Source organism: Toxorhynchites rutilus, chromosome 2 (genome assembly GCF_029784135.1).
Source record: "Toxorhynchites rutilus septentrionalis strain SRP chromosome 2, ASM2978413v1, whole genome shotgun sequence".
NCBI classification, from domain to species: Eukaryota; Metazoa; Arthropoda; class Insecta; order Diptera; family Culicidae; genus Toxorhynchites; species Toxorhynchites rutilus.
In genome coordinates this window covers 222,372,082-222,384,936 of record NC_073745.1, presented here as the reverse complement: position 1 = coordinate 222,384,936, position 12,855 = coordinate 222,372,082, and the positions used below count along the sequence as shown (strand labels likewise).

General features: G+C 40.2%; 1 protein-coding gene across 2 annotated transcripts in view; it reads right to left on the bottom strand.

The window, feature by feature from the left end:
* Nucleotides 1-11,701, bottom strand: part of LOC129764440 (uncharacterized) — a 33,407-nt gene extending 21,706 nt beyond the window's left edge. The window contains exons 1-2 of one of the 2 annotated variants that reach the window (XM_055763518.1): nt 11,513-11,701; nt 10,910-11,450 (exon numbers count right to left, since the gene is read on the bottom strand). In XM_055763518.1, coding sequence (XP_055619493.1) covers nt 10,910-10,987 — 78 coding nt within the window. In that variant the 5' untranslated portion in view covers nt 10,988-11,450; nt 11,513-11,701. Of the gene's footprint in view, nt 1-10,909 lie in introns of both variants that reach the window. The other variant, XM_055763517.1, reaches the window with a different exon arrangement.
* Between the last annotated feature and the right edge of the window lie 1,154 nt (nt 11,702-12,855).

Genomic DNA, 12,855 nt, shown 5'->3' with positions numbered 1-12,855 from the left:
CTGCCCGTTTACCGTACCGGTCATCACGAAGGGGGCGCTCCGCTTTCCGCAAGAGCAGATCGCTTGCCACACCATGTACTTTTTGGCAAACTTGGATAGTTTCTGCTTGCGAATCTCCTCCGGAACGCTGAATTTGTCCTCTGCGGAGAAGAACAACAGGCCCGGCAGCTGACGAAAGTCCGCTTTGACGTAGGTTTCGTCGTCCATTACCAGGCAATGCGGCTTCGTCAGCATTTCGGTGTACAGCTTCCGGGCTCGCGTCTTCCCCACCATGTTTTGCCTTTCGTCGCGGTTAGGAGCCTTCTGAACCTTTTATGTACGCAGGCCCTCCCGCTGCTTGGTCCGCTGGACGAATGAACTTGACAAATTCAGCTTATTGGCGACATCCCGGACCGAACTTCTCGGATCACGTCTAAACTGCTTAACTACGCGCTTGTGATCTTTTTCACTGACGGAGCATCCATTTTTGCCGTTCTTCACCTTCCGGACGATGGTTAAGTTCTCGAAGTATCGTTTCAGTACTCTGCTGACCGTGGATTGGACGATTCCCAGCATCTTACCGATGTCCCGATGTGACAACTCCGGATTCTCGAAATGAGTGCGTAGGATTAATTCACGACGCTCTTTTTCGTTCGACGACATTTTTCCAAATTTACGAAAAATTGACATTGAAGCATGGCCAACGTGATCTATACACTCTTATCTGATTATAAGCGAAAGCTGAAGATATAATTCCTAAAAATTAAATTTCTACAGCATTTTTTCCGTGATGCAATTTGATGTGACACACCCTTTAGTCCTAGGTTCCATCCAATCTATTCATTTCCGAGGATGGTCCAACGGGTAAAGAGATTTAGGATGCTCAAGTGGGCAGTTTTGTCCCCATCTAGTATTTTCTTCCATCTTTTAAGCGCTTTCCTTAGCCTCTAACTGAACATATTGGTTCAAGGGTAACATACAAAGAACAGCCTCCAGTGCCTTTGAGGGTAGGCTTAGCATTACTCCAGTAATAGCAGCGTATGTCAGACGTTGAAGTTTGTTCTGCTTTTTAGTAGCTATAGTCACCATACTAATGAGGTATGGGCTATTCTCGGCCGCACAATAGCAGTGTAGGCCAACATAACCATTCTTAATTAAAAAACCCATGTTCTGCCAGCCATTTTAGAACATGCACATCATTATGTTTTCAGAGCTTGTGACACCAATCAAACATTGAATTGGAACCGTAAAATCTGGGCCTACAGTTAAGGATGGTGGTGGCTATGCTATTGTATGGGATGCGTTCAGTGTAAATTGTGCCGGAAACGTAACGTGCTCAAGCCATGATGCGTCGATCCATGCAGCTGGACATTTTGAAGAATAGCTTGAAGAACACTGCGATTAAATTGGGTCATGGGTTGAATTTTCATTTCGTTGAAGCTAATCGAGGAATGGCTGCTCAACAACGTCAAATTAACGCTTTCACATCCTCCCCAATCATCGGATCACACCCCAATTGAAAATTTGCGTGATAATCATGAACGAAAAATACGAACATACGATTCAATTCAAGAATCAACTGAAGGACGTTCCGTTGAAATAATGGTAAAAGAACTCTTCCGCATACCTAAAAATTGGCTCTTTCAGTGAACAGAACAGAGTACAGGGCCTAACTGCAGCAAAATGTTGTACGAAACATTTATTTTATTGTCAGAGTTAGAGTTTACATTTTTTCCTTTAAAAGTGAATAACTTTTTGTTGGTTTAAATGCATTTTATTACAGTGTTTGTCATTCGGTGATTCGAACCCTGGTCGAATGTGCTTACCCGATATATTAGGATTTGCGCCACAACTTTGTTGTATCGAGCCGCAATACCACAACATTGATATGAGAAATTTGTGTCGTGCGGATTTATTCAAGAACATAATCTATTCCGACATTCAATGTGTAAAGCTCCGTATTACTTGTACTCTGTTTATTATATATCAGAGATTATTCATGTCAAAACACTTCACATTGAATATCTTACCAATGTAAAAAACACCACTTCTCCCTTTTGTTAGGTATATACTATAGCCATATCAGTCAGGGCAGTCCATAAAACACCTGCTCACGTAAGAGAGCGCAGTGATTTGCCCCTGCACCAACCGTCACCATCCATCAGCGTGCCTCGTACTATTAATGTCACGTGAATTCTGGTGCTCACTGGCGGTCGACTGTTCCAATTAAAAGCGGAACATGCCGCTAAACTCTCCTTGCTCCATGTAGAGGGGGAAACCTGAAAAGGCCACCAAGCGACACAAACCAGAATTGTGTGGCCCCAAATCTATGTTGTGTTTACAAAAGAAACAGAAACGAAAAAAAAGATGTCGTGGCTTTAGGGCTTTTTGCTTTACATGAAATTCTTCTATATGCCCCCTTTTAGCATTACTTTTACCGGCGCTTCTATTAGGAGCAGTAACCGGCGGGTGGAATGCGGCGCTGTGCCCGGTGTAATATTACGAAGCACCGTTTATGTAAACAGTTGCCAGGGAATGTAGGATCAAGTAGCGTCTGAGAGGTTCTTTTTCCGAACGAAAATCCGCTGTTATGAAGGTGGCTAATGAATTAAACGTTCTTCTTCGGTTCCCAGTACGGTTTCATATGAATATGAAAGGTACGGTTTGGATGATGCCTCGGAAAAATTTAGACTGCTATATCATTAGGTATCAATATTTTTCTGGCGAAGAGATTAACTAGAAGATCTTTAGGGTGTTTTATTTCCCAACGGTCTAACGCTGTCGCATTAGTTGCAGGGAGACAACGTTACCTCGTTGCAAAGGAATACGAAGCCAGATATTTTTCTCTGCAGAAAATCTTAATACCTTCGACTGGGATTAGCCCAAGCCAACAGAGAAAACTGAAAGATGAAAATATTTTGCTGTTCACGCCGTAAAAAGGAATCATGTTGATGATACCATACTCATGCTGAGCCGATCTGCAGTGCAATGTTCTCGAATATTATGACCAGTGCGTATTTTATGGCTAACAACACTTTTATGAATCTGCATTTCCTAACAATACAGAAGCTATGATTGTCAATTTTTGCTCAGCTGTCTTCAGGACGACTTGTGCTGATGGAGAATCTTTCTCGTTGTCGTATTATAATGAAGGACAGTATAATTGCATTGATGTGTTAGTTATGTTTGAAAAGCTGTAATTTCGTAATAAATGACCTAGAAATGAGAAACGGGGAGGGTGAATCGACCGATGGTCCTCAATATGATTTATGTCTGATTTTTTTCAAACTCTTGCAGTTTTGCAAGTATTGCAGCAAATAATATGTGTTTTATAGAGGTACAGAACTTTAATTCGATATAATCCTTTGATATGTGCGCCATATCGTCCCTTGTTTCTGACATCTGAACTACTCCTGCAAATTTTGCAGATTTTTTACAATATCTCAATTGTTTCCCAACGATGAAAGAGTTTCGTGCTGCGATGATAAATAAATTTTTGGAAGTTTGCAAAACCTGGAAGTGAAGCATGCTTTTGTTCGTCAAACCGAGGAGGAACCGTGAGACTTTCTCGTTGAAAGACCGAAAAAGATCCGGCAGAAGACGATCAGCAAGGACTGAGTGAGTCATCAAGATCGTCAGGGAGAAATCAATCATGCACTATGTGATCAAACGAGATCTGGGATGCCATGTTTTTAAGAAACGTAAAGCGTTTCGAAGTCTTCGAAAAAAAAACCGTTCAGAAAGGGCAACTCTCCTACTATTACGGTGGACAAGACGTTGTCTGTTCGGATGAAAATTGATTTTTCTTGCAATAGTCTCAAAATGTTTGGGGGCCTTCGTGGAATTTCTCAGATAGTGACAGACAAATTCCATAGTTCCAATGCGCCGTATCCAGAAGGTTCAGGGAGGTATATACAAACGCTGCACACTACTACTTGTTTTAATTGAGAAAGGCGTTAAAGTTAACGGTTTATATTATAAAACGGATGTTTTGCAAAATATCCTAAGGCCAACCTAGAAGGACTGTACGGAAATAATAATTACATTTCCAGCAGAACGGGGCGCCGAACGGTGAACGAATATTTTCACGTAACGGATCCTTGAATTGGCCTCCAATATCATGCGATTGAACATGGTTGCACTATTATGGGGCCATGTAAAGTCTTTGCCCAACGCCGATAGGTTGCAGACGATTGATGCATTGGAAAACACCATTAGTCACGTTATCACTGATATACTGTATTACGTTACGAAAAGTGATCGAAAATCAAACTTCCAAGATCATCTTTCTTCAGAGGAATTTTTTCAATAGCGAATCGTACAGAGAAGTTAGACATCGTGAGGCGCTTCGTGTTTGCCGGATATAGCCGAATCGGCATTTGCAACATTCCCTTCCTTCTGGAGGAAGACGAAAGCCTGGTTCCGGCCGCCTGAAGGTGCTGCGCGACCTTAAAGTACAACAGAAGTTGAGAAGGAAGACCGAGAGCAAAGTGGTTCTCTCTGGTCAAACGGCGCAGAAGTACCTGACCAAAATGAACATTTTTATGAAGAAGCGTCAGTCGACGCCGGCCGTGTATGAGCAACAGGCATACCGGATACTTTACGTCCTTCATCAAGAAAGTAAGTGATAATCTCAAATATATCTCCCATATCAACTTCACGAAGAAGATCCTTATTTAAGCCTTAAGCTGACAAACGTTGTACTGAAGACAGCCAACCATCCCAACGTCCCCCAGCTGCGAATGAAAGAAAATTTTAGCTCAACCTCAAACGGAGGCTTTACTCCAATAATTGTCACTGATATTTTCAGGTAAAACACAGTAGATAGTCACAACCCAGATAGTTTGAGGACAATCGGGTGAGAGGCTGAATTTTGCCGAATATTTCTGTGTGATGTAATTTTAATCGTGGATACGTGCTAAATCCCTGTGCGAAACGGAAACCGGAGCTATAGCCAGAACTTTTCATTTGCCATGATTTTTTTTCAGGGTAAAGATCCACTAAATGCTCCCGTGGCCGAGAGGTTAGCGTCACACCTAACATGCCGCGGGTTCGATTCCCTTTCTGGTCGAGAAGATTGAAGCGTTTCAACGCAGTCCATGGTCTTGTTTGTTCTTGGTCGTTCGTAAGATTGAATCCGATGTTTTTTAAACCAACTTAATTCGTCCCAAAAACAGTTTTCTTGTGAGATATTGGGTTGGGAAAAAGAAATGTCGTATATTGTCAATATATGGCGACACTTAAACATATCTTGTGTTGTACTTATCGCATCGGGTCATACTATACGGCTATTTAAAGACGACAGTCTGTGCTACAAGTGTCATTTTGACAGTGTTGTGATTGTCCTTTTCAGTCTCAAGTTATAGCGCGTCAAAGATGGAGTCCATCAAGCAAGAAATTCGTCATGTTTTACGTTTTTACTACCTGCGAGGTGAAACTGTAACGAAGGTGGCCGAAAAAAATCGTGTAGTTTATGGACCCGATACTGTAACGATTCGCACAGCACAGCGTTGGTTTGATCGTTTTCGTTCTGGTGTAGTGGCTGTCGAAGATACAACCCGTACTGGTAGGCCAATCGTCTTGGAAACCGATAAAATCGTTGAAATCATCCAGGCATGTGAGCACTCGCTCGATTGGCCAAGAACTGTGTATAGACCATAAAACCGTTTGGAACCATTTGCAGAAGATTGGATTCCAAAAAAAGCTGGACCGAATCAACGCCTGCGGTGCACTGCTGAAACGGAACGAACTCGATCCATTTTTGAAGAAGATGGTGACTGGTGATGAAAAATGGATCACGTACGACAACCTAAAGCGAAAAAAGTCGTGGTTGAAGCGCGGTGAGCAGGCCCAAATCATCGCCAAGCCCGGATTGACGGCCAGGAAGGTTTTGCTGTGTGTTTGGTGGGATTGGAAGGGAATCAACCACTATGAGCTGCTCAACTATGGCCAGACCCTCAACTCGGTTCTCTACTGTGAGCAGCTTGACTGTTTGAAGCAGGCGATTGACCAGAAGCGGCCAGAAATGATCAATAGGAATGGTGGACAACGCTCGGCCTCACATGACCCGCCAGAAGCCAGAAGCCTCGATGACCCGCCAGAAGCTACGGGAGCTCGGATGGGATGTCCTATTGCACCCACCGTATAGTCCGGACCTGGGGTGGTATTGCGCATTTCGTAACGAGTAACTCGTTTCGAGTAAATTCGAACTCAAATCGAAATGGTTTTGGTGTTATGTATATTTTTCAAGTTCATATTTTCGGTGCACTAGATTTAGAGCAAAATTTGTCTCGTAGAGTAATGTAAAATTTTTGGGTTCGTAAGCAAAGCTGGTCAAAGGCATGTCAAAATGGTCGAAACGAACAAAAATCACTCGTTTCGAAATGCGCAATGTCACCCCTGGCTCCATGTGATTATCATCTCTTCCAGTCCATGCTAAACGCTCTTGGTGATACTAAGTTGGCCTCAAAAGAGGCGTGCGAAAACTGGCTGTCTGATTGTTTTGCAAATATGGAGGGGGGGGGGATTTGTTTATAAGGGGGGGATAATGAAGTTGCCTTCTAAATGGCAACAAGTTTGCAAACAAAACGGCGCATATTTGACTTAAATTGGATAATTTTAAGTATGTTAAATAAAGCGTCAAATTTCGATCAGAAATACGACATTTCTTTTTCCCCTACCCAATATAATTTACAACCACACATCAGGTAGTTACTGGTATTTCAGTTCATGTGTCTACAAGTGAAATGTTAACCCTTCAGATTTTGTTTAATTCCACTTACTCCTTACTTTTCGACGTCTGGGATATGTTGAAACGTATATAACGGGGCATGTTGGAACAAAGGTTTGAACCGCCCTTTTTGTCGGCTATGGTCTATACATTATATACATCAGGAGAACCGACTGCTGAAACGCTGTTGTGCCAGGACAATCAATAACACAATGGTAATCGGCATGGTTTTACATCATACCGAAACCAATTTTGTTTGGGCATGTCAAAGGCCATGAAGAGCAGCATAAGAAGAATATTTACTGCTATTCTTTCCAAAGTGGAATCAAGATCATAATCAAAGTTATGGAAAATATATCTTGAAAACTGTAATACCTACAAAATTCGGATCAAAGAATATAGGAAATTGTTTAAATTTTCATAAAAAAATACCAACATTTTTTTGAAAAAAAAATTTGCTCAAAAACAAATATTTTAAAAATTAAAATTTATTTTTCTCAAAAACGTATTTTTTTAAAATTCTCAAAAAATATTTGAATAGCCCTGACTATTTCCAAAATGTGGTCCATACATCGAAAGATGGGCACTATTACAAGGAAAAAGTTTTTTTAACAACAACTTTTTCATGTTATCTTTGAAAAAATTACAACTGATTCTAGTTTTGTTTGAAGTCCTCTTTTATAGTTTCTGGAATAAAGGGCATTTTTGTATCGAGAACCCTGAAAAAATAATATTTTAATCGTAACATTTTTGTGTGTAAATTCTCGCGTTTGACACGTTCTTGACATGTTTCTGAATAGAAAAAAGTTAGCAGAGCAGGTAAATCGCGATAATTTATACATACAAATGTTAATAATTGAACATTAATAGTAATTTTTCAAAGAAAAACAAGAAAAGTTCGTTTATTTGATCGATCAACACATGAGCAGGCTATTGGGTGATAAAAGAAGTAAGAAAAAGGCAAGCCCTAAATTCTCTGTCGTAACTGAAACCGAACAGCAAGATGGTTTACACCTATGCTAGAAGTATTATTTTTTTGTTTGAATACTTTCGATGATTGTGATTGAATTATGATTAAATTTGATTAGCTCAATTAGTTTGAAAAAAAATTGAAATGAAATTTTAAAATTAAAAAGTTTTGAGTCTTTTGAATATCCAGCACATTTGGTCAATTAGGTTAGAAACAATTTATTTAACTTAAAATTAACCAGTGTTTTAAGTGCAAGACCAAGCGGATGACACATAATGGGCCTTATTCCCGTTTACACTTCACGGTGAGAGCGAAATGAAGTGTATCCACGATGACAACGGTACGGTGTCGACATCTGGATACGAAATTAGTTTTCCACTGAAACTTATCATTATAACAAAAATTATCTCCAGATACAATTTTTGTTTTTTTTACCACATGAAGAAAATAATGTTTTCTATTTACATTGAACACTAATTTGATACGGAGAAGTTAATTTTCATTCATAATTTCTATTTTAAAGGTGTTCATTCTGCCTGAAAACCCATTATTATCTTCGACGTTTCACTAACTTGTAAAATGTAGTTCTATGGCGCGCCGTTCATTTCGTTTTCACCGTGAAGTGTGTACGGGAATAGGGCCCAATATGTATGTAAGTTTCGAGACCCATTTTGACCGGAACATTATCCACATCTCTGGAACAAGTTGACCGACCAAAAATTGCTTTCATAGAGGATGTACCGTTTAGAATCCGCACACACTTAAATTGCTCTAACTTTTGATCCGTTGGGTAAAATAAATTTAAATTTAGCGTAGACATAGTTTGATGTGTATTGTTTTCACTCTGTGAGTTGATTTCATCAAGTGCGCAAAAGATTTCGAAATACGACGAAAGAACAGTGCGTGCGCGAAAAAGTTTTGCACGAGTACTTCGAGAATAAGGATCTGTCGCATCGTACCATCGGAAAAAAAAGTTGGGAAACGCGAATTCCACGGTGTCTGCTATCATAAAATGTTTCGAAGGACGTCCGACTGTTGATCGGAAGCGAAGATCTGAAAACAAAACCGTCAAGTCAACGAGAACGATCACAAATGCGTAGTTGGGCCCTTGAAATGGATCCGAACGCCTCAGTTCGAGATGTGGCTAAAAATTGCATGTGAGCAAGATTTTCGATACAAAAACTCGAGCTGGAATCGTACGTTTAAGGTTCAGAAGTCTCCAAATTGTGACGAGAAACAGAAGTACTAAAGTTAACGAAACCACACTGCTGCGTAATGGATGACGAGACATATGTGAAGTCGGACTTCAAGCAGATTCCAGGAAACCTGTATGTGACTGCCAAGAATAAGTTGGATGTTCCCGAGAACCTCCGGACACAAAAGATGTCGAAGTTCGCAGAAAAGTTCTTAATTTGACAAGTGATTTGTACTTGCGGAAAAGGGAGTACACCTTTCGTTACCGCAAGCACTATGAAGAAAAGGTGTATTTGGAAGAGTGTCTCCAAAAGCGGCTTCTCCCTCTCCTGAAGGCTCACGACGACCCGACGATCTTCTGGCCGAATTTGGGATCCTGCCACTACACGAAGGACGTGCTAGAATGGTATAGAGCGAATGATGTCGATTTCGTGTCGAAAGATCTGAACCTCCCAAACACTCCGGAACACTATCTTTTTCACCTTTTTACCACCGATACAAAAAATGGCCAATGTACAGATTCGAATTTTAAGCACTCGATTGTTACTTCGGACGCCACTTTCCTCTGAAACTCGATACGTCCGAAGTATCAAAGCAATCAAAACAACACGAAGTCGCACTTCGAACATTTTGAGTTTTTGTTATTTTCGGGTGTTGATGTCGTTTTTAGAGCAATTCAAGGAGTTATAACGGTAATGATCTGATTTTAGCACGAAGTGCAAGTATTCGGATCGTAGTTCAGTAGTTATTCTCAAATTTTTATCGTGCAACGTAATTTGTCCAATGTACAAAGCGATCAGTCAAAACGTCCAATGTAACATTTTTCGCTCGGAGGCATCAATTTCAAACTAAAATCACACAACAACAGTTACGATTAGTTTTTCAGAGTTATTATTGACTGCTAGTGGTAAAAGAAGTGATAAAGAGATTTTGAAACAATATACCGGTCTTCAACTTCGTTTTTCTCGAGTTGATGTGAATGTTACATAGTTATTCACATATTTCAAAAGTTACGCGAGAAATCATTGGGTAATATGCCAAAATCTTTATGGCTCGGGTTAAGGCCATGGTTCGAGCGTTTGAATGTAAAGGCGAAATGAATTAAATGAATGATGCCAAAGCCACCTTTAAATGTTTCTTTTTACTCCCTGAAAATTTGGTGATAATCGAATAAAAACCCAACTTGAGAATGAATTTTGTTTGTGCGGATTTTAAACGGTACACCCTTTAGCGTTCAAAATGATAAGAATATCTCCTATTTTATGGTCGTTGCTTTCAATTCGGTTTAGTGGTTATCGAATGATTTGTGCCTCTTCATTCCCTTGTGTATCACTCACACACACATATACACAAATACGCAAACTCAAGAAATAAATTTACGCGGTTACCGAAGCGAAATTAAACCGTCAACTCATATCAATTCAGAATTATAAACAGCTACAACGTTGTTTCAATTTGCCCCGTCATGTGGGGTAAGTTGGAAAAACGGATATACTCACCAAAATTCGAACAATCTTTTTTTTTCAAACTTCTGATATGATTCATTATTTTTCATTGATGATCATCGGAATTACCTACTAAATGCCGCTAACAGACTTGAAATCGACAATCTTATAATTTTATTTTATTGACCAATTTGAAATTCAACTTTGAAAACCCCGCTTCAACTTGCCCCGGTGTACCTTATCGCACTCATTAATCATATGCTCGAAATAAATAACATAGGATGTCTACCAGTATTGTTGACTGACTATTGCTGACTTCAAAACAAAAAAAATGATTGCGACTCAAGTCTCAGACGCGCCGTTTGCATACAAATCGCGAAATTGAAAGTAATCTCACACTAACAACAACAGCAACACGTGAAAGGGCAATCTGAGTGATAATAATTGCGTTTATCCAATACATGCACTGAGTTTTGTGGCTTTGAAGTTGAGGTGATTCACAGTGTCTTATTGCTATTCCCCGGTAGCGGTTGAATGCGAAAGCGAGTTTGATCTGTGTAAATAGAGATGTTTTTTCACTGGGTAACCTACCGATGATAATTCCAGCTCATCATCGCTGAACAGATTGTTTCCAGATCGATATTGTCGTTTATTTCGGTCACTGTTCATTGTGAGTCGTTGTCATCAAATTGATAGAAACTAGATCCAGGCCGTAGATGATTTCTCCATATGGCGCCGACGACGACGACGGAGAGAGTCTGCTAATATCCTTTACTCGTGGGTAGTTGAGACTTGCTGCATCCTCGCGTATCGTTGTACTGGCTCGAACACGAATCGATTTTTCCTCTTTTGTTCGCCACAACTGATCTTACGTAGGGCCACGAGATTTATGTGAGAAGAATGATTTTCTCATTTCTGTACTCACGCACACGTTATGCACTTTTTCGCATCATTCTGATAACTGGACTTACCGCCTCTCGCTTAATATCACTAATCGTTTCAAGCAATATTGAGATAGAACAAAAGACGAACACTTGAAACATTGGAACACTTAAATGTAGCACTAGGAGCACACTTTTTTTTCTTGGCATCTACTTATATCCGGGAGCAGGAAACACACGCGCTTATGGAGCTATAAATGTAATACTGATGGATATACGGTTGCGTTGACAATTACGCGATTATCATCCTTACAACTAATAGGCTCGGTTCCATATAATTACATCGCTTCTAGAGGACGGGACACCGAGCGGATCTGCTGTCTACATTCGGGCGCCATGTTTTTCACTTTGCTGACAAAAATACGCGACATGCACCGATGCCGGATGCGGGACTTGGACGACTTGAACAGTGTGACAGTCGTCGACACAATAAGAGAGAATGGCCGCTATCAAGCGAAAGCGAGCCGCGATGTCGATCCGTTTTGCAACAAAAACATGTAAACTTTGGAATCGGCTCTCGCGAACGTGAAATCTGCGCGTGTGCAAAATGTGGCATTTGCACGTTGTTTGCACGGATAGGGGATGCTGTGTGATGCCGGGGTTTTTCATGACGAGTGTTGTAGAATGTGCTCATTCACAGTTTGACGTTTGCACTGCCCACCAACATGTGGTTGTTAGCTTCAAGTGTCTTTATGAGACTTTATGAGACTTTGTTTTTCGTTTACAATTACAATTACCAACAGACCTGAACATTAGTGCCCTAATGATAAATTTAATATATACTTATTTCCCAATAAGAAGTATCCCGTGTCGGGCACACGTACAGAGCATTGGAGACAGCAACATCACAATTAGGAAAACACTTGTAATACTAACATCGAGCCAACCGCGAGTAATCGGTTAAATATTACTAACATAGTTATAAGGCAAACATTGTCGAAATATTGAACTCCCGGCCCCGTCAGGTTGACGACATATGAGCCTTAATAAAAATATATATCTTGGAAAAAAAAATATACTTATTGTCTAAGAGCGATATAAAGAGACTTCTTTAAATTAGAACGAGTTAGGCTGAAATCGAAGGATGTGAAGCAACGGTTGAAGACGCGACACATGCTTGATACGTGCTCATTATACCTGTAATTGGTACGAGAGGAGGGTATACACCCAGGTTTTTTACGCGGGTTTTTTTTGCGCGGTTTTTGGCGTAGAACTACGTCTTTCATTAAGGGTGCCAATAAGAAAACAGGTCACGTTTTTATGAAATAAAGTTAACGTTAATAAATATTTTCCGGCGGTTTACATACCAAACGAATTGGAAATTCCATAAGATTTGTTTGGTATGCTATACATTACAATCCCATAGTCTGTATATGGTTTAAATTAATGAAAATTGGAAGCATTCCCATTTCCTCATACATTTGTTCTGTCCATTTGAGTGCTTTCCCGAACAGAGCTGTCAATAACGAGCAACTTTTCGACGAACAACGAAGGGGAAATTACCTAGAGGCGAATGAACTGAAAAGTTTGAACCCTCTTAAAGCCAAAAAGAAGAAGAAGAAGAAGGGGAAATCATAAGATGTAAAGTCTCCATGA